General features: G+C 42.6%; 1 protein-coding gene across 3 annotated transcripts; it reads left to right on the plus strand.

Annotated features, from left to right (window-relative positions):
* The first annotated feature begins 1147 nt into the window (after positions 1-1147).
* On the plus strand, positions 1148-25180 carry Srpx2 (sushi-repeat-containing protein, X-linked 2). 3 transcript variants are annotated; one of them, NM_026838.4, is made up of 12 exons: positions 1157-1510; positions 1685-1736; positions 3249-3463; positions 8040-8126; positions 16368-16559; positions 18539-18715; positions 18969-19095; positions 19805-19926; positions 21303-21482; positions 21788-21921; positions 22909-23030; positions 24018-25178. In NM_026838.4, the coding sequence occupies exons 3-12, from the start codon at positions 3379-3381 to the stop codon at positions 24196-24198; spliced, it is 1407 nt and encodes a 468-aa protein (NP_081114.2). In that variant the 5' UTR covers positions 1157-1510; positions 1685-1736; positions 3249-3378; the 3' UTR covers positions 24199-25178. The 3 variants fall into 3 exon arrangements, with proteins under 3 accessions (XP_006528669.1, NP_081114.2, NP_001077364.2); XM_006528606.2 differs by lacking the exon at positions 16368-16559 and having other exon boundaries at positions 1148-1510; positions 24018-25180; NM_001083895.3 differs by lacking the exon at positions 1685-1736.
* Positions 25181-26222: the final 1042 nt, after the last annotated feature.

Below are 26222 nucleotides of genomic sequence, written 5' to 3' on the forward strand. Positions count from 1 at the left end.
TATGACTTCCTCTCCCCAGAGACCATTAAGTGCCCCTACAGGGCATGTGGTTGGTAGCTGGGACCTAACAACCCCCTTCCTTATCTATAATAGGATGTCAATGGGCACTCTCATGCAGGTCTTGTGCACATAGACACCCCTGGTGTGAATTCATGAGTGCAATAGCAATGTCACATCCAAAACATAACATTTCACAGAAACCACTGATTTTTTTAAAAGCATAATTAAACCTATCTATTTCAGACTACCCTGCAATATACTCTGTAGTTTAGGCTAATCTGGAACTCACAATTCCCCCTGCATCAGACTCCTAAGTGCTAGAATATTAGTCCTATAGCACCCAGTCCACCTAAACTGACTTTTCAAGAGATAGAAATGTTAACTATGAGTAGGTTAAGGGTATACGGGTAGTTGACACTATGTAAACATACTGTTATTACCAGAAAAAAAAAGACAAAGAAAGCTTGCTCCCGGTGATGAATAGCCCTCCATCCAAGACAGCTGAAAAACAGCTTAGCAATAAATATCACCTTGCCATGGATAGATTATTTAGATTTATTTAAAGAACCTTTCAGAAAAGCCTCCCTAGGCATGCTTTCCTTCCATTCATAGTATGGGAAATTAATCTTAGTTCTTCAGGCAAGTACTTAGTAAGGAAGGGATATGCTCCCGGGGTATGCTCCCATGGCATGCAAAAAGCCCCAGGTTTGATGCCCTATGCCTTACATATACACAAGAATGTTTGGGGTTTTTTTGTAAACATAACCTTATCAGAAAGTTATAACCAAATAGAGATAAAAAAGAAGTTGGGTGGGTAGAAAGGTGGGTACGATCTGAGGGGGACTGGAGGAGGTGAAAATATGATCATGATATATTATATAAAAACATTCTAAAAGATCTAAAACAAAAACTTAAGTCACTAATGGGAAGATTTCCAAGTGTGTCTGACCCTGTATCATACACGTGACAAAGAAATTGTGAATTTGAGAGGAAAAAAAGACAGCATAGGAAAAATCTAAGGAAAAGCTAAAATCAGCTCCATGTGTCCCCTCTCTGGAGCTGGTGAAATTCCCTTTCTTTCAATCCCGATGTCATGCTGAGTCATAAAAAGCAGTGTTCCTCAGAAGTCCTCTCTGGAGGTCCTATGCTAGTCATCACTCCACCCAGAGCTTGAAACCAGTGACAGTCACACTTCCCCTCTTCTGCAGCAGACAGCACTAGCTCCTCTAATCCTCTTGCTTCCCCCTCCCCCAACCATTTCTTGGGGAATAACAAATATAGCTTTGGGGATAATATAGCTTTAAGACGACTTTTGGCAAATGTAAATGTCCTAACATCTGGGCAGTGTTACCAGAATCCCGGAGGCCCTGACAGACCAGGAGCCACTGGTTCTAGGAATGTTAAAGTACAAGGGCTTTTTCCCACCCCCGACTGACTGATGAGAGGAGCAGAGAGCAAAGAAAAAGAAGAGAGATGAACGAGACCACAAAAATCATAAAATAAAAAGCAGGTAAGTACACTGCACCTAATTCCTCAAACTGAACTTCACAGCTGTGGAGAGGTCAAAAGACTCGGGACTTAGATGATAGAGCTGGAGGTGGGGGGAAGAAGATTGGTTTTTTGTTGTTTTTTTTTTTTTAAATGAAATTGGATCATATACTGTTTTCATTTGTGCTGGCCACAGATGCATGTTCCTGCTCTTTTCAAAGCTTCCAGTAGAACGATAGCTCCCTCCGGTGAGTCAAATTTTTTCAGCCTGAGCTTGGGGAGGAGGTGGGCAGGAGAGAGGTCATAGGTTCAAAAAGAGTATGGGGGCTGACACAGGAAAACCTTTATTCCACTGCAAAGGCGTTGGTTTGAGGCTGGATATGGAAGAAGGGTCAGCAATGAGCTCATTTCCCTGGCTCTTTTTAAAATCTCTTTCTGTTGCCACTTGGTGCTTTAGTCAATCTATTTCCTCTATCTCCATCAGAGTTTCTCCTTATGATCACATCTATACTACAGCTTTCTACTTTCTTAACCCCCATTCCTTTCTCTCTCTCTCTCTCTCTCTGTCTCTCTCTCTCTCTCTCTCTCTCTCTCTCTCTCTCTCTCTGTGTGTGTGTGTGTGTGTGTGTGTGTGTGTGTGTCCTAATTTATAGATACTCTAGATCTAGAATCAAGAAGTAATGACTTGGAAAGTGACTTTTTGATTTTATACGATGTACCTTTAAGGACTCTGCCATCAGATTGGGTTTTGTTTTTTTCTGTTGTTTTGTTTGTTTGTTTGTTTGTTTGTTTGTTTTTAATGTTTCCATGTCTGAGATTGATCCCCCCCCTCTGAGCATGGCGTTGCATGGGAAACAATGATGAATGAATGCTTGCTGAAAGATCCAGTGGCTATTGTACATTGATGGGCAGTGAGTTGTAACAATGCTACTTAAGGTGTCCAGTAGCATTACAGAATTCTCTCATCTCATCTCATTGCTGTGAAGATTTCCCCCAGAAAGGAAAATGAAATAGCAATAGGAACTTGGCCATACTCTCCTTGTGGGCTCATTAGGTGGGTCCTCTTTAACCTCTCTGCCTTCCTCCTAGCTCAGCAGGACAAAGCTAGAGGGGTAGGCTGGACTTAAAAGCTAGAAATAACTGTCAAAGCACCAAGCCTCAAAACCCAGAGCTAAGAAGAGAGCAGAGCTATAGTTCCTGCTTGCAAGGCTGGAGAAGCCAAACACCCTGTCTTGTCTAATATGAAATTAGTAATAATAATGTCAAAACACTGATTTTTCCCTCTGTGGTAGGCAATAATGTACATACTATTTTTCTTGTTGTATAGGTAAAGTACAGAGAAGTTACCTAATTTGCTGATTTGTCACAGCATATCCAGATCTGCCTTACTCTAGCGCTGAAGGTCTTAGGCCATATATGTCAATGCTTCTCCAGCTTCGTGGTTAAGAAATACTGAGTGGACACAATCCCTAAGTAGCAGCCTTTGGATTCCCACATTCCCTCCTAGTTCTGTGTGATTTTGTTAGTATTTTTCTGGTCTTGGAACTTCAGTGCCCCTCCCTGTGACTTGGACCATGCAATATTTGCACTTGATGGCCCCAGAGTACACTGAAGATTAGCTCCTAATACCCTTCTCTTCCTGCTGGGAGAAAGGGGGACCATAAATCCAAAAAGTCTTATTATGCTTTGAAGCAGGAAAGGTTTATGGTCCAGATAACACGGACTGGAATTGATGAATGTTCAAATCTTCTTCCTCACAGATGTCATATGCCTGCTTCCTCTCACTTTTGGGAGTTCATAGCTGGTTCTGCTCTGAAAGTCATTCCCCTTTATCCTGGTACTTCTGGCCACATAGCCCTAGTCTTGTCTTCTGAAGCTTCCCTGTCGACGATGATGACCAGTCCACTGACTCAGAGAGGTGCTCTCTCACTGCTGCTCCTCCTAATGCCCGCAGTGACACCAACATGGTACGCAGGTAAGTTCTGGGAACTGTTGTCCGTTCCTTCTAGGGAGATCAAGACCAGTAGGAAGACTTAGAAGAGGGAAGAGCGAGATGACAATGAGAGAGTCCTAACTTAGGCCCACAGAAAAACTGATGGGTGGCAATGAACATGATCAAATATTAGAAGGGGCTGCCAATCAGGGCCTGTGAGGCATCATCCTAGCAGTAGCTACTTGGCAATAGGCTGTAACACACAAGTGAAAGAGGACAGCGTGGCCTTTGAGGGATGCTTCCTAGTTTCTTTCTTGCTTTTTTTTTTCAGTTGGCCTTTTCACTTAGCTTCCTGACAAGGAGTGGGGACTTTAGGTTTGACTGTGTAGTTGGTTGGTTTGTTACATGCTTGCTTTCTACACATGGGATTGAATTTAAGAATCTCACAAATCCTACCCAAGCTCTCTGCTGCTAAACTCTATCCACAGTCCACTGAAACCTCTTTAGAAGTTGCATTTTTTAATAAACCAAATCTTTATTAATATTAATTCTTTCCTGAGTCAAATATCCTTGTGGAGACTACAAAATAGGACTCAGACCATGTATCTCTTTTGGGAAAAAAAAAAAAAAAGAAGGGAGACATACAGTCTACTGAGAGGGAACAAGAATTCACCAGACTTCCCCTTCTTTCTCTCTTCCTCCCAGGGTTTATCTACAGGATTTGTATAGCCGCTTTTTTGGCCAGCGGGGGTCAATCACAATACAGATTACATTCTTTGATTTAGGAATCCCCTAGGATCCCTCCTCTGGCTTGATCCTTATTTCAAAAAGAATGTAGCTCTCTGGATTCTTGAATGTTTCACGCCTCACCCCCTGGGAGACAGGGTGAGCTGACAAGAGTGGACTAAGGAAGAGAGGCGGGTAGAATGCAATGGGGGTGGGGGACAAGGAAAGGATACCGAACCACCATACAGAGGTTTTTTGATTGGGTTGCAGTGGCACTTCAAGTGCTAAAAATATTCTGTGGCCTGCAGTGTCTGCCCTCCTAACAACTGGAGAGAGTAGGGGAATGAGACAGTCCCAACGGATGGGGTTAGGAAAATATCCAGAGATGAGTAAATAACAAACGGCAACCACCACAGCCGCAGTCATTGCAGCTAAAATTTTCCACATACCCCCGGCTCCTGGTAGAGGCCTTTGGCAGCAGCTCTGTTTGCCTGGAACAGCTGCATCCAGCTTTCAGACAAGTATGTGAGCTTCTTCCCCTCTTTGGCTTAACCTGGCTTTGTAGGGGGTAAAGCACAAGGGCTGACATTCAGCCGAAGAAATTCAAATTAAGCCCTTGGCAGAGCTTACACTGTTTGGGGTTAAAAGAGCTCAAGGCTTCTGGAGATAAATATGCAGCTGTTCTCCCCAAACACTCCCTGGCTTCAATTCAACTACAGTGGACCAAAATCTACCCAAAGACCACAGAACTTAACGGAGTGGAGATTGTAGGTTCAAACCCCAGTTTTGAACACCTGTATGAAACTCATTAAAGCCAGAGATGTTTTTCAGACAAGGCATTAAAAGCTTCATGTGAGGTTCTCTCTCCCTCTCTCTCTCTCTCTCTCTCTCTCTCTCTCTCTCTCTCTCTCTCTCTCTCTCTGAAGGCTGTTTGCAAATCTGGCACTCCCCAGTTCTACATCAATTACCCCCAGTCTGCTCCGGAGGAACCCAGGCTGCTAAGGTCTCTGACAGCCCTGAGAGCCTTCTTAGAAGGCTGCACTATGGGAGATATTTTGAGTTTTCATGATTCTCCTCTTCAATGCTAGCTCCTGGCTGGGTTTGTGTCCATTTGCCCATTCTTTCCTTTCCTCATTCAACAATTAAGTGTCAAATATCGCCTATACCTCAAGGACTGTTTGGTTCTTTGCCTTTGTTCTCAAATGAGAATGGCACAAAGATGCACAAAAAAAATGCACAAAAAAATGGCTAAGTATGGACTCTGGGCAAGTGAGAAAATGTGTCCAGGAAGAATGAACAGAGAGTGGGAAAATGTTAGGGAGTATACAAGGAGCTGAGTGGGTTAAAAATGTGTACTGGAATATCTGCATATTTCAGGGACTCACACTGTCTTTGTCATCAGAAGGCAGGCATTAGTGTGGCTCTTAACATCATCTTCAATTATCAAATATCTTTCCAACCATATAGCCACCAAGGGCTGGGCTTAAAGGGTCCCACTTGGCTGTGGAATTTGAAGGAACCCAGTACCAGACCACACAGTAAAACAACCACTGATTGATGCAAAGGAACTGAGAATTGTTGCTCAGGAAAATGGAATGAGACAGAGGCTGAGTCCTTCTTTCCTATACCCCACCTCAGAATCCCAACATGTGCATAAAATATTCAAAAGTAGGCAACTAGGCGACATGGGAAAGTTTAAGTGGTTATGTAGCCCAAGCCCATTCCTGGTACAAAAGAAACCTAGCACTGGTTTCGCTACCTCTGCACTCTGGTGGAGACTATAATTATGTGATTGAGTCTTCCCCTCAGATTTCCCACATCCCCTGTAATTCTGGAATGGTATAAAATACATGGTGGTCTATGGTCTCCTTACCCCACCCCTTGCCACAAGGGAAGAAAATGCTAGATTGCATGACAGATTTTGACTCTATCCCTTCTGAACATAGTCAAAACACTGCCTTTATTACCATTTGAATTTTACTATCAAACGGGCCTGGGCTGGGAGGTCTACTCTGCAATGTATCATCTAGGAGGCCTTGGGCAACTCCTTCTATTCCTCTGAGTCAGCTTCTGTGTCTTTATGTAGGAGAGCATTAATGTTGTGTACTCAGTTGAGATGGTATGGCAACATAATGAGCTAGCATATGCTCTACAGATTAAGAGCTAAATTGTCATTGTCATTACTTTATCCAGACCTAGGCCTGTGACACCCTTCTTTCTCTTTTGGTGAACAGCTGTTTGTTCCCTGATGAGCATTTCTTCACAAGCTAGCTCTGCAATTAGAATGGGGAGACCCAGTACTTTAAGGAACCAAGCACATCTGGTCCCCTGTTTACAAAAGCTGTGAGGGATTGAGACTAACAACTAAACTGAAACAGCTGACAGAGATTCCATGCTGCACAAACAAACCTCCCATGTGGGTATGAGAAGAGGGGACCTACGGAGGAATGAAGGGAAGCCAGAGAAACTGGAAGGTGAAAAGAGCAAAACTGAAGAGAAAAAGGGAAACCCTTTCCTTTTGGAATGAGGGCAAACCAAGGAGGACATGATTCCTAAGGCAAACCTGCAATTTGATTCATCTCCATGTTTACTGAGTTGGACTAACACCACCATCACTACCTACCTGTCCTGCCCACGTCTCTGTCTCTCTGTCTCTCTCTCTCTGTCTCTGTCTCTGTCTGTGTGTGTGTGTGTGTGTGTGTCCGTGTCTGTGTCTTTCTCTGTCTCTGTGTCTCTGTCTCTCTCCCTGTCCCTCCCTCCCTCTCTTTATTGCAGGAGACCCTGTGCCTCTGCCCAAGAAAAGGCCACAAGCTTGCGTTCTGGATGTTTACATAGGTCAAAGGGCTCCAGCTTTAAAGCCCAGCCCTGCCCTGTAAGCATGCCTTCTCCAGGAACCGGAGAGTTATCTTCAGACTGCAACTAGGCTGGCTGCCCTCTTCCTGCACATGCATGAGAGCTCAGGGGCATTAAAGAAGGTCTCCCGGAAACTTTGCTATGGAAAGAACGAAATTGTTTCCCAATTAGTTCATACTCATGACCGATTTCCTGCGTCTGCTGGAACACACTGTTTAGTCTCCCAGACAGCCGCAGACCTGCCACCACAAGGGACTGGACCACTTAACTGAATGGAAGAAGATAGGCTGGGAATGTTTTCTAGTTCAGCTGCTCACTGCTCAAGCTGTTCCTGACAGGAAGGAGAGGAAATTAGCCATTGCACTACACGGGTGAGGCCCTAGGATCAATCAGCACTGAGGAGGAAAAAACAAAAACAAAAACAAACAAACAAAACCTTACTCCGACTTCTCTTTTTACTCCAAGCCAGAATAAGGTGCTTATGAAGGCATTCTAGTTTCCCCTTTGCCCTTTAAGCCATCCGCCTGTCTTGGCGTGCCTCCCTACAATTACAGTCAGGTGCTTAATGTGCCCTGTAGGCTAGTGAGAACTTGAAATACTGTTTTCCTGTGAAAACTGTGTGCAATGTCTGTCGCTGGAGAAGACACTTTGGTGCTATTGTTTCCTCAGAGCTGGGGACAACGGTCCATCTCCAGTGCTTGGCTACTCACTAAGGCTGTGCGTGTGAGCTTCAGCCAGGGAATTGGGTGGTTTATAGTCAAGATTGGCTGAATTGATCAGTGGTTAAGGAGTTCAATTATTTTTTGTTTTGCGAGTCTTCCAGTACGACCCGTGAACACCCACCACATGTCACCCTTCTGAGGTTGCTCTCTGTGTACATCCTATGATCGGGATCACCCACAGTCGTTCTGCAGCTTTACAAATTACTTGACAGCTCTATCATGAAGTGTCAGATCCTATGGGAAAGACAAGGATGGGAGTACCGGGAAGTGCTTGAGTGAGAAATGAATATACATCTATATTTTCTTCCTCATTCTAGGCTCAGGTTACTCTCCAGATGAAAGCTACAATGAAGTATATGCAGAAGAGGTCCCCGCTGCCCGTGCCCGTGCCCTGGACTACAGAGGTGATTCTCATTTTTTCTGAAGCTCAGCTAGGATGCTTTCTGGCCTAGGATCTGGACCTTCCCAGAAACATCCTCGCTCATGTTTAGCTCATATGTGTCAGACTTGAGCTCAGAGAATCATCAGGATCTATGATTTTTCTTTGCCACTGTTTTGATTTTGCTTTTGTTTGCTTTTAGGCATGCGATCTGGCACTGAGCCCGAGCCCTCTTGTTCTGTTCATTCCTTTCTTGAGACAGGGTCTCACTATGTATCCCTGGACAGCTTTGAACTCAAGATCTTTCTGCCTCAGACTCCTCAGGGCTGGCATTACAGGTGTGCACCTCCACACCCAGCAGGTGTACTAAGCTTTCTAATTACAAATTTAGTTACTGAATTGCTGTGTGGTTTTACCTCCCCAGCCCGTAGGAGTCATTAAATATAGACTGGGTATCTGCTTTATGCCTCTCACCGTGTAGGGTAAGCCTGTGGGAAATACACGGGATACATACAACAGGGGATTGCCCCCTCGAGGAGCTTGCATTCTGTTGGTTGTGAAGTGAGAATAAAATTAACACATGTAAAGCGAATACATGTGAAACTGTGTGTCAGCCACAAATGAACTAGGAGCATAAGAATTCAGGCAAGAGGTCATTTGTGAAAGATGACATCCAGGATAGGCCTCGAAAACAGGGAGATTGTGATGAACTGGAAAAGGTTATAGACATTTGACAAAGCAGATTGCCAAAGAGATCAAAAGTATACCAAATTTACTACACTAAGAGGCTAAGAAGAAATCCCACTGACTTGAAGGGATGGAATATGGGTGGATTAGGAGAGAAGAGACTTGAATATAAAGAGTGAAGTAGGAAAGGTTCCGTGACTTAGTGGTCCTTCCAAGGAGAGTCAGAAAGAATGCTGAATAGTATTTCCTGAATTGATAGCAAGTTACCTCAGGTGATGTCTAAAATGACTTTAATTTATGATTCTCTCTGCCCATGCTTTCCTGGACACACAGAAGAGTTTATGTGTTATGCTATGAGCTCTAAAGAGTGATCATGTGATTTTTCCACAGGGCGGCGACAATGTAAAAGATATTTCAGAACACTAAGTTAGTTTGTTTAGAAAAATAAAAGGTAGAAGAAGGAGAGCCTGAGTTGAGGAGATGCTCCAGGAATCAGTTACAGCAATGTTATGGAGAGATATTTGAGTCTGGGGGGTAAATAAATGTAGAGTAAAGATGGACCCCAGAGGGGCTAGATGTGTAGCCCAATAACAGAGTGAATTTATGGAGTGTAGAAGGCTCTCCTGTGTTTGAGTCCCAGCGCCACAATAAAAGGATGTATTCCACAGATGTTGTAAAGCAGGTGATAAGATTGAGTGCACTAATGCCTGGAAGAATCCATTCTGAATACTAAGGCAAACTGTAAAAAACATTTCAGAAAGACAAACTTAAAGAAGTATGCTAGGAGCCAGAGAGATGGCTCAACTGGTAAAAGAGCTTGCTGCCAAGGCTGACAACGTGAGCTCAATCCCCACCACCACATGAGATAAGGACACAGAGACGCAGCACACTCGTGAGCACAAGCACGTCTGCGTGTACACACACACACACACACACACACACACTAATTTGGAAGGTTGTTGGGCAGATAGTTTAAAGAGAAAGTTGTGTGAATACCCGGCTTAACTGACAGGGCTTTCTGAAGAGAAAAATCAATGTCAAGCTTTGGAAGACATTGCTAGATATGTGTAGAAGAGAAAGATAAATCATTGAAGAAGAATTAGTGGTCAGTGTAGAAGAAGACTGTCTATTGGGGATATTACAAAAGCTACAGATTAAAAAATACAGAAATCCAGAAAGTATATGAGATCAACTACATCAAGTATTGCAAAAAGGTCAAACCTAAGGATAGGAAATATTTTAGTTGCGGAGGTGGTAAATAAATGGTGATCTTTGAGAAAGCAGTTTCAGTAGAGAAATGATCCAAACATGGGGTTGTTCTATCTTTCAAGCTATTCTTTCTTAACTTCTTTTTACTGATAATGGTGCACAACTACTACCTCTGACTCTAGGTTCCCTACAGACTGTTTCCCCATCCACCCACATATTTCCAGTTGACACACCACATCTTGAAAATGATAGTTCTCTCTTGATCTCCAAATCATATGGCCTTGGGCGTCAGTCTGCCTGATCTCTCAAGCAGCAGTAAGCACACCCTTTTCTTCCTGGTTCTCCTTCCTCAGATGCCATAGTAATTTCTCTATTCTGACCACAGTTGAAGCCAAGATAGGAAATGATGTGTGGGTAGTGATCATAGAGAGAAGAAGGCTGGGATCTGAATTTTGGGGATCCCTGACATAGCTCCAGAGCTCCCGGACTGCATCTCTAACACTGCTAGAAACCCAGTTAGAGATGTCTAAGAGAGAATTTTTGTCTTATCTGATCAAAAGTTCTACCATAACCTGACTGTCCTACTTCTACTTTCTGGTAATCCTACCACCACCCTCTTAGTGACTCAGACCTCCAAGTACCCTAATGTGACTTCTAATAACCCCCAGCATGTTTAATTAACCCCCTTTCCTCCTTATTTCTTACTAGTCATTCACCAAGACCTATCATTTCTTTAATACATGGGCTTTAGAATTATTATTATTTCATACATGGACAAAGACTATTGTTTCCTAATTAGATTCCCAGGCTCAAGTTTCTGCATTCCCCTAATGTAGTGACCTAGTAAAACCATTTTAAACCAGAGTCTGGCCCTGGGTCCTAGTCTGACCACTTTTTAAACCATTTCCCCACATGAAATCTGTCTTTTAGCTAGGGTGGTATACTGTTTTTTCCCCCCAAAATTGATTTAGTGCACACCAGTCCCAGTCCTTCCCTCACCAGCCCATCCTTTTTTCTTCTAGTTAATGTATCCATTTGTTTGGAGGGAGGGTGTCACAGCATATGTGTGGATGTCAGAAGACAACTTGTCATGAAGTTGCTTCTCTTCTGCTACCACGTGGGTCCTGTGGATCAACCCCAGGTTGTCAGGCTTGTGTACAAATACATTTACCCCCTCAGCCATCTTGCTGGCCCTCATTATTCTACTCTGTACCTCTTCTGAAATGGATGTTCATTTTGTTTGCTGAGACAACTCACTCGTCTGACCTTCATTATAGACTGTTTCGTGCTGGGAGCAGAATGATTATTTAACAAAAGGCATAATGCATATCACTCCCACCGAAGCATATGAAAAGCAGGCAGTGACAGTTAGCCTCCTGGGAACCCAAAAATGAAAGAATCAGATACTAAAAAAACCAAATGTAAAAGGTATTTCTTTATGTGGTGTTGTGAATTGAACTCAGGGCCTCGTACAAATGTTCTACCACCCAGCCATACCTCCAGTCCCAGAAGTACTTTTGAAGGGTCTGGCATCCCCCATTATTAGCCCTTACCTGCCTCACTGGTTATTTTTAAATGATCAAAAATCCCTTTAAAAACCTATATGCCACACAATAGTATTTGCCTTGGTGTCGAGTGTCTTTGGAACTTGGTCTCCAGCCCTAAAACAAACTAAACAAGGTTATCAATGATGCATGGAAAGGAGTGGCCAGGAAAAGTACAACCAGAGGTCCTGGCCTCCCTTGTAATCCCTGTTGTGCCTTGTGACCATTTTCTCTGCAACTGTACCATTTAAAATCTTCCTGCAGTTTAGAGCTGATATCTCCAAGCGGAAGTACTGGAAATAGATGCCACAGTGTATTGATGCTTGAAGACAGGTGAAACGGTGGCTCCAAGCCAGACACTGATTTAGAGAACACCATTCTGGAGAGCAGGCATTTCATGTATGGAATCCCGTTTGCTTCTCACCGCAGCCTCATGGGGCTGCTTTATTATCTCCCATTTTACAGCCCAGACAACTAAGCTCAGTGGAGGCTTACAATGGACAGAAGCTAATGAGGCAGAATGGGCATTGAAAATGAGGTCTGTCTGACCACAGAGCCATGTGCATCCCATATCTTTCATTAAAAATGGAATTAATTGTTTTTTTAAGGTAAAAAGAAGAGAAAACTGTCTACATAGTTTGGTATTGTCCTCACAAACCTTCTGCCATTCTCTTATCAGGAAACCTTCCTGGAGTCAGAAATCTTAGTCTGGAGATGCAGTCTTAGCCTGCCTGGTGGCTAAGCAGCTGCCCCATAGCTTCTCTCAGTCCTGAGCAAACTAGTAACTGACTGGGCTACCTTGGGTTTACCACAGACAAGGCCTTTTCCTTGTCTTGTCAGACTTTCTTGTCCTTATATGCCCCCCCCCCAAAAAGCCCTTCTGCTTTGTTAACCCCGGACAAGTGATTATCATGTGTCACTCATAATACTAAGTGTTCTATAAATGTTACTCCGTTTAAATAAAGTGCACACTTGCTATGTTGTGATATGCAAAGATTTCGGAAACATATTATTAACTTCAAAAATAGTAGTTAGAACTGCACCTATAAGTCAGTAATAGAGCATTTACCCAGCATGCAGAAGGTCCTGGGTTTGATCCCAAGAACCACAAAATGTAAAGCAATGGTGGGAACAGTGAACACAATATGTTTGCATATGTGTCAAAAAAATGAAAAGTAAGACACTATGCAAGGGTTTGCATTGTATCTATAAACAAATTGCTACCATGGGCCTTTTGGAAAGGGAATAATGAGCACAGGCATATGAGAAGGACCAAGAGGAGACATTTTACTATATAGCTAACTGCATTTTGGATTCACGAAACATGTGGATGGATTAATAGATTCTTTAAAATGGCAGCTACAGTGGCAGGTTTTATACTTAGGATAACCCATTTTTAGAATAGACAAAGTTAGGTTCCACCTTGCCTCTGCCCCTGCCCCTGACCCTTACTTCCCAAGCAACTCTGGGAAAAATCACTTCATCTATAAGGATGAAGACTGCATACCTCACAGGGCTACTGGGAGAACTATATGAGATGGGCATGAAAATGGAAGAACGACTCATAAACTCAGGACTCAATATGATCACATGTCCCATCAGACATTTCACCAGGCAGCATTTAGCCATAGTCTTAGTTTCAGTTGCAGTGTTGTTCAGCCAGTTATGACTCTCTTGAACTGTATTGTCACTTCTTTTGTATTTCTTCATCTTAGCCACATCAATGGCATGGAAAGTATGGTCTGGCATATGCCTCACTGACTTGCCCATAACCTATCTATCATCATCCCTGTTCTACCAGTCTGGTGGCCCTACCCAGAAAGGAAATCAGGTCATCCTGGAATAACTTGTTCTTGAGTTCCCCTGCCAGCTCACAGGCCTCACCTTGGAATGTTCTAGAACACTGTGCTCGTCATCCCATCAGTGGTAACAGGCTATACTACCTAGAGACTACCTTCTCCCTTATTTGAAAACTGAGTTTGTGGCTTTGTCCCTTTCCTGTCTTCTAACATTCTGTCCTTATGTCACAATTCTTCTGGGCTAGCAATTTAAAAAAATCATACAAGTATATATTGTATGTTGGACAAATCCCTTCCTATCTCTGTACCCTCCTATTTCTCACCCCTCACTGCTTCTGTTGGTCCTCTTTGTTCCCCTTAGATAGTTCCACTTGTACCTGCATGCCATAATTCTCTACATCTGTATAAAGTCTAGGAACCACAAATATGAAAAAAAAAATGTGATATTTGTCTTTCTGAGACCAGGCCAGCAAGCTTGAACTTGTTGACAGTAGCTGGACTTCTATCACTTTCTTTGTATTCTGAGCTTTGTATCTCTAGCTTCCATTCTTGTTTCCTCTCCCAGTTTCAATCTGATTTGTATTTTCCTTGACAGAATGTGGGAGACAAAAAAGAGCAGACATGCTTTTGAGATCCCAGGCTCCCGTGTAAGTCTTTGTGATATGTGTTGTGGCTTTGTAATTAGCAGCTCTGAACAAATGGAGCACTTAAGCAACATTATGTAACTCGGAGATGGTATCTCCAGATGGCAACCCCACCACTGCCACTGACGTAAACTAATAGTGGAAGCCCAAAGCATCGTACTGGTTAGAGAATAGTTTTTGCTCTGTCATCTATCTTTATTCTCCAGATGCATGAGAACAGAGGCCCTAGCCTTCCATTGTTCCTTAACCTCCTGGTGTGATGTGCTTTTGATAAAAGTTCCCCATATCCTTGTCCCTATGATTTGAAAATCAAATAAACTTATATGGTCCTTTTTGCCTTCCAAATTCATGCTGTGTGGGTAAACTTGGGCAGGCCACCATCCAATTGTTTCTTTGTGTCCTTCTAAACTCTGAACCATATGGAATGAGGTGTACTGGTACACCTGTAATCCCAGCACTCAGGAGATTAGAGCAGGGAATCATGAGTTTGAGGCCAGCGTGGACTGTATAGCAGACTCTATCTCAAAATATAAACGAGAACATAGAACCAGTGGAAGAGTCAGTTATTTTGTTACCAGTAAGGCATCTTTATGAAAGAACCACCCTAAAAACTTGTGTGTTCAGTACTGAACAGGGAGTAGACTTTCATTCCTCAGCAGTCTGCTTTGAGGTCACAATCCTGTTCTCTCTCTAATGTACATCTTCCAGGTTTTTAAAATTTGCATACAGCAGAATGCCCTGTCTGCTGTATTGTTCTATGAGTTTTGACCAATACACAGAGTAAGATAACTACCACCAGAGAACAAAAACAGTTTTATCTCCTCAGAAACGTGTGCCATGCTGTCACGTTGCAGTTCTCCTCTGTCTTTACCTCTGATGTGGAGCTGTATTCTATGCCTATGGTATTGCCTGTGTGTTTGTCATATAATGGAGTCTTGTTTCTTTAGCTTCCCAAAATACACTTAGAAGTCATCTGTGTTGTCACCTGCACATTATTCTTATACATCTTTATAAAGAGATAAACCCATTAGCTATGCTGTTCACACACAAAACCAATTTTTGACAATTACGAATAGAGATATTTCAAGCATTAAGGTGTAAGACTGTGTGTGAACTCAGGTCTTTATTTTCATTGAGTAAACACCTTGAAATGAAGTTGTGGGGTCAACTTTCTTAACAAAGAAAGTATATAACTTCTGGATAAACTACTATTTTCCAGTGTGCCATTGTTTTTCTATTTTCCAAAGAAATTTGTAGTTCTGATTTCTCTCCATCTCCTTTAGCACTTTCTATTATCATTCCATACATTAGACATCCTAAGGGGTTTATTAATGATATTGCCCTGAGGTTTAACTTTGCATTTCTTTAGTGACTAATGGTGCAGAACATCTTTTCATATGTTTACTAATCATTCATATATCCTCTTTAATAACATATCTCTCTGGGTCTTTTGTCCACATCTTTACTATTGAGTTTTGAAAATTCTTTCTATATTCTGTATTCTATTCACTAGCCTTTTGTTGTGGATGTGATATGTGGTTTGCAAATATTTTCTCCCAGTTTTTGCATTTTCCTTGAACTTGTTCATAGAGCAAAATTTTTACCCTTGAAAAGGTCCAGTTTGTTGATTTTCTTTAATAATTTATGCGTTTAGTATCACTTCTAAAACTTCTTTGCTTATCTTTGAATCCCAGAGATTTTCTAATTTTTCCATAAGCACTGTTCCTTTTGTTTTCAATGTAAATCTAACGTCAATTTTGATGAGAATTTGAGTAAGTTGTGGGATTTAGGTTCTAGTTCTCTTCCTCCCCTGCCTCCTTTTTTTGCACCTGAAACTCCAATTTCTCTAGTGTCATTTGTTTTGAAAAGCTGTCTTTTCTCCATTAAATTGGTTTTGAACCTTTGTCCAAAATCATGTTGACCTACGTAAGCCTGTTTCTGGGATCTCTCTTCTATTCCAATGAGTTCTCTTTCTTCCCCTTTGACACAACCACACTGTTTTGCTGTTGTTGTTGATGTTGTTGTTTTTTTTTTTAAGTTGTGTTTCCATTACAACATTTCTACCTTCCCTTTCCATATACCCCTCCTCGCTGTCCTACAAATGTATGGCCTCTTTATCTACCAATTGTTATTGTGTGCATATTTGCATTTATATGTATACACACATGTGTGCATGCATGCACACGTATTTGAGTCCATATAATGTTACTTGGATGCATGTTTTCAGGACTGACCATTAAGGCACTGGACAACAGCTCAATAGTGTACTCTTCCCTGAGAAGGGCAACCTCTCCTACTCCCAGCTTCACTGAGTTGCTTATAGTTACTATTTGTGTAAAGTTTATTACTGTACTTCTAGCTTACTTTTCTTCTGCTACTACAGTCCCCCGATGGTGTTACACATTGAATATCCAGGATGGAGAAGCCACATGCTACTCACCAAGGGGAGGAAATTATCACAGTAGCCTAGGCACACGTTGTGAGCTCTCCTGTGACCGGGGCTTTCGATTGATTGGACGGAAGTCAGTGCAATGTTTGCCAAGCCGGCGTTGGTCTGGAACTGCCTACTGCAGGCGTAAGTTGCATGTGAGCATATACAGATATGTGTATGAGAGAGAAGTTAGCCTGCTGGCCATGAAAGGTATATACCTGGGAGTTTTATGCTGTGAAAGTTGGTAACTTTCCATAGGCCTTCAACAGAGCCTTTTCTCTTCCTGACATTGTGGTTTCTTTTGCTCTGTATGTGGTGGTTACTGTCCAAGTAATGTGGATATTTAAGTCACAGCCAGCCACTCTGACTCAAAGAACCCAGAAATGTGTGTGGGCAAACAAGACTTGGCCATGAGGAACTAACTGATCTAGGCCTGGGCCACTTCCTGGAGGTTCCAAGGATGTGTTCCAGACTCCTTCACACTTGTGGTCAAGTGTCATTAATTTTCCTAACTTTAGAGGTCTTGCCAGTAGAGCTGATGAGACATATGCTAGTCTTCATTTTCTTTTTAAAGTAAAAAGAATCCACAATAGCATGATATGGGAATACATATACACACATAGCTTGAATTCTATCTCACTTCATCTCCCAAGCCCCTACTTTTTATTCAAACTCTTCAGCTTTTTGGCAGCAAGAGGCTTTCCATATGTGGTCAGCAAATACCATTTAAAGGACCTCTATGTGCACAGGATGCTGATGGAACTCAGTCAGCTCATCCTTTAGGTTGCTAATAGGCTAAGGGGATAGAAACTTAAAGGTGTGCACATGCATGTTGCACACCTGTGTCCATATGTGCTGAGAATTCAGAGATTCATGAGCTTGGTGGAAAAAAAAAAGCTATGAAGGAGAGAAGAAGGTGGATGGCCAAAAAAGGAGCTACTACCATGACCCTTTAGGCCCTAATAAGTAAGTAGCTTTAGGACTTAAACCTCAACATTTCCAAAGTGAATTTGAATTGAAGTGATAAAAAAAGATATAAAGCTATGAATTATAAGCATAAAAGTAGTCAATAGCATAGAGATGTTCCCATTTCCATGAGGTGGCTGGTACAGTTGAGTCCTGTCTTTAGCTTGGGCCTTCCTCGTGATTGAATCTACTTTTTTTCACTGTCCCATAATACTGAGTAAATGGATTCATCTGAAGAGACCTAGCTTTCTCCTTGACTCTGGTTTCAAAGGGGTCATTTTGGGGTGTGTGTGTGTGTGTGTTTTTACATAACAAATGCAGGGAGAAAGAAAAGCCATCATCTCAGCATCAAGCTTCATTTAGTCAAGAAAAAAAAAATGAACAGAGCCTATGTAAAATTTTTCTTAAAACTTCTAACATTCAAACTCTATGTAAGACTGAGACAAGCTACAGAAATGTGTGTGGCTTACTTCTCTCAAATATCAGTTAGCCAAAACAAGACTAATGATAGGCTCACAATTATATACTAACAGTCTTGAAAGCACACATGTTCTGCTTTTATTAAATGTCACCATGTCCTCCAGACAGTGGCCTGACTCAAGTGGACCAAAAGCCACAGTCCAAGTGTGCCTTGTGGCATCCAAGTGAGCCTTAGCTTAACAGTGTATGCAGCCAAGGAACTTTGAACACGCTTTAAGGGCATATAACAGTTGAAGAAGGCCCAGCATCTAAGGAACAAGAAGCAAAAATTAACCATTGCTGAGGCTTCCCTTAAATTGTCCTGTGCGATAAATGTAGTTTATTGTTTAAAAAGAAAAACAGTAAGACTCAGAGAAATGAGGCAATGTCTCTAAGTCAGAGAGCAAGAGGTGAAGGTAGGATGCAAACCGAGGTCTTATTTTCATAATGATGCACTCAGACAACTGATTTACTTTTTTAGACCCCACACTCCATCCCACTCAGATTGTTCTTTTACTTTGTAATATGAAATTATAAAAGGACAATTTGAGGGAAAGGGCAGACTGGATGAGATTTCTATATTCTCTGTTGAATATAAATCCCCCCCCCACACACACAGACACACTGTGGTAGACACTCATGAACCCCCTCCAGAGAGTCCTATAGGGTGCTAAACTTGCTGTTTGGTTCTCTCTTAGAGATAAGGTGCCACACACTGCCATTCATCACTAGTGGCACCTATACGTGCACCAATGGAATGCTGCTTGACTCCCGTTGTGACTATAGCTGTTCTAGTGGCTACCACCTAGAAGGAGATCGCAGCCGCATCTGCATGGAAGATGGGCGATGGAGTGGAGGCGAGCCTGTATGTGTAGGTAAATGCTGGTAGCTCCAGTTATTCTGTTACAAAAGGTGATCTGGCATTATGTTCACAGAAGATGTGGAATTATAATCACAGAATTATTTTTCTCTATGACAATACAGAGTAGGCATAGCCAGGCTCCTTTCCCCTCTTTCTTAGATAAAGGTGAACTTTTGTTCTTTTACCTACCCAGTGGTGTGAAATATTGCTTCCACAAGGGAAGGCAGGGGATCTATAAATCCACATTTATTTTTTTACATCACCAGACATAGATCCACCCAAGATCCGTTGTCCTCACTCTCGTGAGAAAATGGCAGAGCCAGAGAAACTAACTGCTCGAGTATACTGGGACCCACCCTTAGTGAAAGATTCTGCTGATGGTACCATCACCAGGTGAGCTTGAGTCATGCACGCCTCTTGTGTCCCCAGTAGATTCTCCCAGTTCCCCAGTGCAGTTCTGTTGTTCACTTCTTCCCTCTGAGTGTTCAGGCACTGATATACACTAGGCAGTGAACGATAGAGCAAAGTTCTGAAAGGGTGGGTCAGCAGGATCCTGGTCCAGCAGTGAAGGTATTCTTGGAGGATTTCAGTGTTACAGCTCTTTTAGACAACATTGAATGAAACAGCTCTCTTAGACAGTATTCAAAGGAACAGTTTGTATTCTTTATTTGGGGTGAACAAGAACCATATAAACCTTGAAAAGTGGAAAAGGGTTCTTCTTAGGGTGAAGGCTTATTGGCTGAGGCTTAAGGTTCTGGGATACCTCATTTGCATGGAGACACAATCCAGGAAGTTGAACCTGTAACTTCACCAAGGATTAAGTGACATTTCGCAGGTAGAGTGTGGGGGCTGGGCTCCCCAGATTAGGTAGAGAAGAGGAAACCCTGCTGGGAAAGTGAGTTCTCTATTTTGCATGGAACTGAGGGGAGCTATCTAGACATGATAGACTATGACCTTTAAATAGCAGGATCTCCCAGTAACCTACTGTGCTCACGTGACCAGAGAATCCAGGCTGAGCCTGTAGAAAAGATGTGCCTCAGATCTCAATTCTAACTCTCTTTCCCTTAGTTGTTGAGTAACTCCTTCACCCTGTCTCATGCAGGGTGACACTTCGGGGTCCAGAGCCTGGTTCTCACTTCCCTGAAGGAGAACATGTGATTCGTTATACTGCCTATGACCGAGCCTACAACCGGGCCAGCTGCAAATTCATTGTAAAAGTACAAGGTCAGAAGAAAAGAGAGAGAGAAAAAAAAAGACTCTTCATTGTATACACTGTTCAAATTCCTGCTCTGCCCTGACCTTCAGAAACCCACGACAGTTCTTTCCTCTTTTTTATATTGGGGAAAAGCCAACTTCATCAAACAGATGTTTTAAGAAAACCTACACTACATTGGCATAAAATTGTTCTAGGAACCTTGATTCTCCAACAAGCCTTTATCATCCTTCTAAATCTAGATACAATTCATAAATAGTCTACATCCATTTCTCTTCTTAGTACTCAAACTGATCAAATTTAATCAGTTCTTGCTGCATCTATCTACTGAAACGATAACATTGGTGGCCTGCTGGCCCCCTTCCTCTCTGCTCCTGGTTATATAGTTTCACTTTGGTTTTTTTTTTTGTCATTTTAAAAAAATTCATGTTTATAACTAGACATTTGAAAAAAATAACCAGGTAGAGTAGCACATGCCTGTATGCCTGTAATTCCAGCAGGTGAGGCAGAAAGAGAAAAGCAAGCTGAAGGTTAGCCTAGTCTAAGTAGCAGGATGCTATCTCAAAATTAAAATTAAAGCAACACATAAATAGAATAATTTATTACATCCATCTTCCAGGGCTCATTGTTGTAACATCTTAGTATTTTTCCTTCTAGTCTTTTCTCTATATATACTTACAATGTATAATTTAAGCTCACTCTTCCTACTTTTTATTAAATCACAAGTAATAGCCCCATGTTCTTTGATACTGCTTCCAGAAATATTTTTAAGTACAACATAATAATTCTGCTCTAAATCTGTATTATGATTGGTTTAACCCATTTCTCGATCATGGACTCATCTAACTTATACACTATTAAAAGTAAGTCTGACCAAGTATGGTGGCACATACCTGTAAGATTAGCACTTGGGAAGCTAAGGCAGACAGTGAGTTTGGAGCCTCTTGGACTCCCAGAGAATCCTTCTCAGCCTGTGCTATATTGATTGTGAGATCAGATCTCAAAAGAAAGAAAGTCATTCTGCACGTTGGTCATATTTACACTGGTTATCTATAAAAGTCTACAAACATAGATGACAATATTCTTTTATACATTTACAGTCATCTGATGACTATGCATGACTCTGTGTGTGTGTGTGTGTGTGTGTGTGTGTGTGTGTGTGTGTGTATGTGTGTGTGTGTGTCTATAAAGACTAGGAACCTGGGTTTGCATGTCAAAATTAATTCCTTAGTGAAGAAAAGTGTATCTCCTGCCTACTGAAAACACAGAAAATCTTTTCATTCGGATCGTCTCAAGTCTTTTGTCCTAGAAAGCCTGGAGTAGACCCTTTAGCCCTTCCTGACTATGAGAGATAACATAATCTTTAACTTGACCTTCTTCCTGGTAGTGAGACGCTGTCCCATTCTGAAGCCACCACAGCACGGCTACCTCACCTGCAGCTCAGCGGGGGACAACTATGGTGCCATCTGTGAATACCACTGTGATGGTGGTTATGAACGCCAGGGGACCCCATCCCGAGTCTGCCAGTCAAGTCGACAGTGGTCAGGAACACCACCTGTCTGTACTCGTGAGTGAAACTAGGAAAGGAGTGACTAGGCTTGTGGCTCAGGGGCACTCTGAAAGAACTCCTTCCATCGTCTAGGGGGTCAGATATCAATGCATGTGGTATGAGTCTGGAGATTCTGAGATGGGTCTATTTTAAGGGCCAACATTCCCCCAAAGAATACTTATACTTCAAAAAGAAGAGTATAAAATATTCAGGTTTCCTTCTGGAATTCACCTCAGGGAAGGGAGGGCAAGGATATACAAGACTGGAATGCTTTCAGGGGTGAAGAAGGGCATATTCCAACTTACCATCTGCTTCTGTCCTAGCTATGAAGATTAATGTCAATGTTAACTCGGCTGCTGGCCTCCTGGATCAGTTCTATGAGAAACAGCGACTCCTCATAGTCTCTGCTCCTGATCCCTCCAATCGGTACTACAAAATGCAAATCTCTATGCTGCAGGTGCGACCTAATGGCTTAGTAAAAAGTTTACTCTGTGTAACACAAAGCCTACCTACATAGACCTACTATTTTTGTGGATAGCATTTGATTCATTTTACCATTATGTATATTGGTCACATTTTAAAATGTCTTTGCGGAGAAGTTAGTAAGTATGGTATGTATGGAAAAGTCAGTAAGTATGGCATGGTAGATTTATCTCGCAAGGAACTGGGTGTAGGCTGGGAATGGAATGTAGAGAGGCTTGTAAAATAGCTGTCATCAAATGTAAATATTAAGAATAACCTACATGTGTGTTTCCAAGGAATTTCACTTGTATAATAAGTGCCGGGTAAGTACCACATAATGACTGGCATGCTTTTACACATATACAACTAATTCTTACAACAACTCCTATGATGTATGTGCTATTTTTTGCCCCACTGAAGACTTGAGGGAACTGAAACAGATTCAGTGACTTGGCCAAGATCACTAGCTAATAAGTGGTAGAGTTGGGACTGAACCCAAGCTATCTCACTCCAGGTCGGTGCTGTCTATTACTATCAGTACCTAAGCGCCATGATATCACAAAGGAAAGCAAGGAAGTTGCATGGTGAATTTACCTGATAAATGGAACAGATAGGAAGGTAGGTAAAAGACTGATTTTAAAAAAAAGGCCAGACTAGGTGGCTATCAAGAAGTGTTTCTCTTTTCTATTCCATGTTGTACAATATGTTTCAGACAGTTAAGTAGAATCAAGGAAACACTTTTGTGAAGCCAGTACTTCAGGAATGAGAGGGAAGAGGTTATACAGACCTCATAGTACTGTGATCACTTGATTACGAGATTGTGTGATCATTGCAGAAACCCTTCCTTTCCCATGTTGCCTTAATGGAATCACAGGGTAGGGGGTTATCCAAGTAGCCTAAGAATGTAAATACAAAAGGCTATTTTATTTAATGGTCTCTCTCTCTCTCTCTCTCTCTCTCTCTCTCTCTCTCTCTCTCCCAGCAATCCACCTGTGGACTCGACCTGCGGCATGTGACCATTATTGAGCTGGTGGGACAGCCACCTCAGGAGGTGGGGCGCATCCGGGAGCAACAACTATCAGCAGGCATCATTGAGGAGCTCAGGTGCAGGCTGCGGGGCTGCAGGGCAGCGATGGGCAAGATGCTGATATAGGACAATAGCAACCAAGAGCAGGGCTGAGCCAGTACATGTGAATTAGTGTCTTGGAGGCATTTCTTGTGTTGAACTCTTATAGCTAAATCACGACAGTGATTCTCAGTTCTAAAGGAACTAAACAGAGTCTTAAAATACACATAACCAGGTTCTACCTCAAAGTCCAGATCTGGGCTTTCATAAAGGCACCTCAGGTGACTTTGAAGAGCCACAACTGAGAGAGACACAAAGGATTCCACGCCAGACTAGAATCGCTAGGAAGCTTTGCATCTCATTGCCTATGACTTCCTCTGTTTACTTCCAGTCTCCAAAGGAGAAAAAGGCATCTTTGGTGACTGAAATCTGAACCATATCTATCTGCCCCTCATGAAAGAGAAGGTTATAGGTAACAGGTGGTAGAAGTTGACTTCTCTCATTATCTATCTATTATCAGCCTTACAGTTCCTCAAAGTATGCTCAGGTCCAATAAAGGCATCAGTGTTCTCTGAGAAATAATACCTACCTCTAGGATTCAATTTCAGTGGGGACAGGAACAATTCAGGGCAGTCAAAAAAGACTAGGAAATACTGAGGACAGAGACTTGCAGCTACGAATGGAAGAGTTTAGCACAATTTGCTAATCAACCTTAGAGCTCCTAGGTTTAATGTGCATGCAAATCATAGGTTCTCCAATTACATGTCTCCCGGAGCTGCTCCATGCAGGCTGCATGCACTGTGCAATATTCTTGCTTCAAGTGGAAAACACAGTGAAGAAATAACAGGCTAGGGTTAGGAGGGAAAGCTAGACACAAAAGGCTACCAGGATTAGGAATGCAGCAGAAAATAAGCAAAAAGGATTTGAGATGGGGGTGGCAGGGGTGGAACAAGGAGGGGCACAGCTATAAAAGAACAGAGGGACTTGGACCTAGGACTCACTCCTCTCTGAACTGCTCTGTCTAGGCAATTCCAGCGCCTCACTCGTTCCTACTTCAACATGGTGTTAATTGACAAGCAGGGTATTGACCGGGAACGCTATATGGAACCTGTCACCCCTGAGGAAATCTTCACATTCATCGATGACTACCTGCTGAGCAATGAGGAGCTGGCACGGAGAGTGGAGCAGAGGGACCTATGCGAGTGACCTTGAGTCAGGGTGTGGCTGAAGCACCTGTCCTAGGGAGCTTAAACTAAGGAGGAAATGTCGTGTCCTCCCCCCCCCACACACACACACACACACTGTTGGGAGCAGCCCTCGGGTGGGGGTGAGGTTTGCCAAATCTAGGACAGTTCCAGGCAGCATTTTAGGGCAGAATATTCATTTCCCTAAGCAAGTCTCCACTTCGGGTAGCACTGGAGGAGCCTATGAAACTGAGGACATGCCCTGGGTGGTGAGTTGTAGACCGAAGGCCTTCTTCACCTGCCTGGAGCCTCTCTCTCTAGACTCTTCCCAAAGCCTTTCAGATAAGTAAATACCAAATTCATTCCTTTACGGTGTTGTAAATGGTTCCTCTACCCTACAATAACAGCAGGGGGCAGCATTGCAACAGACAAACAAGACACTTTGACCAAGTATAAATAGATTTCCCTCACAGTTAGTTATGTGAGGAACAGGAGAGAGGAGACTAGGATCTACAAAACATTCTTGAAGCTGCTCGTCATCCTCTAGGATGCTGGCCTTAAAAACAATGTTGCTTGAGCCATTTCTTCATCAAGAGTTAGAAAAACATTTTCTCCAGGGGGAGTTTGGGAAGCAACGTCTAGCCATAGCTGGCTGTTCCCTCCTAGATGCTCCAACTAGCTTGTAGGCAAGAACTTCTAATAACTGAGGTGTTTAGTACCCTGGTGACAGCTCTTCCTTAGAGGATTCTGCAGTCTGTGAACAACATTACCTCTAAGAATTAGGGAGATGGCTCCGTTGGTGAAGTGCTTGCTATCAAGCACTGAGACCCGAGTGATTCCCAGAACCCATGTAAAATAGCCAGATGTGGTGGTGTGCACTTGGAATCCCAGCAGAGAGGTAGACATAAACAGATCTGTGGGGATCACTGCTTAGCAAGCCAAGTCTAATGATGAGTACCAGGTCATGTAAGAAACACTATCTCAAAAACCATGGTAAATGGCATAAAAAAAAAAAAACAAAAAAAAAACCCAAGACTGACCTATGATCTCTACACACGGGTATACATATGTGAATGCACATGTACACACACACAACCACCACCACCACCACTGCTGATATATTAAAGTAGCGGCTGGTGTCTGGACATACCACACCAGGCCAAAGCAATTCCACGTGGAAGAGGTTTATTAGAGACAAAGAGAGGAAAGAAAGACAAAGCGGGGAGGGGGTTGAAGGTGGGAAGGGTCTGTCTTTTATTTAGGCTGTGAGGTAACCCTTCGTAGGTATGTGTGGGAAGCCGACTATGGGGAGGTATGAGGTTGTCATGGCAACAGGTGCCACCTATGTGTGACATTCTTGAGTTTGGAGCTGATTTGTAAAACTGGTCTTTTGATACCAACCAACCAACCAACCACCACCACCACCACCACCACCACATCACCAAACATAGCAGGAAAACAAAATAGATAACGTCATGCATTAACTTCCTCTGATACCCACTTTTAGGAAAAGAGCACAGGGCAGGTTGCTACAGTAGGTCAAAGTGAGGAACAAGGCCTGAAATGAAACTGGGAGGTTGGCCTTTTGGGAAATGGAGGGACACACATATCCCTGCTCTTCTGCCCTTCCTTTCTTCCTTCCTTCCTTCCTTCCTTCCTTCCTTCCTTCCTTCCTTCCTTCTTTCCTTTCCTTTCTTCCTTCCTTCCTTCTTTCCTTCCTTCTTTCCTTTCCTTTCCTTCCTTCCTTCCTTCCTTCCTTCCTTCTTTCCTTTCCTTTCCTTTCCTTTCCTTTCCTTTCCTTTCCTTTCCTTTCCTTTCCTTTCCTTTCCTTTCTTTCTTTCTTTCTTTCTTTTCTTTCTTTCTTCCTTTCTTTCTTTCCTTCCTTCCTTCCTTTTTCTTTCTTTCTTTCTTTCTTTCTTTCTTTCTTTCTTTCTTTCTCTTTCTTTGCCATGCACCCTTTGTCCCCCGCACGCCCCCCCCCAACACACACACACTTCCTGCCCTTGTATGCTAGCCATTAAAGCCAGGATCTTCTGAATGTTAAAC

This window comes from Mus musculus, chromosome X (genome assembly GCF_000001635.26).
Source record: "Mus musculus strain C57BL/6J chromosome X, GRCm38.p6 C57BL/6J".
In the NCBI taxonomy this organism is placed as follows: domain Eukaryota; kingdom Metazoa; phylum Chordata; class Mammalia; order Rodentia; family Muridae; genus Mus; species Mus musculus.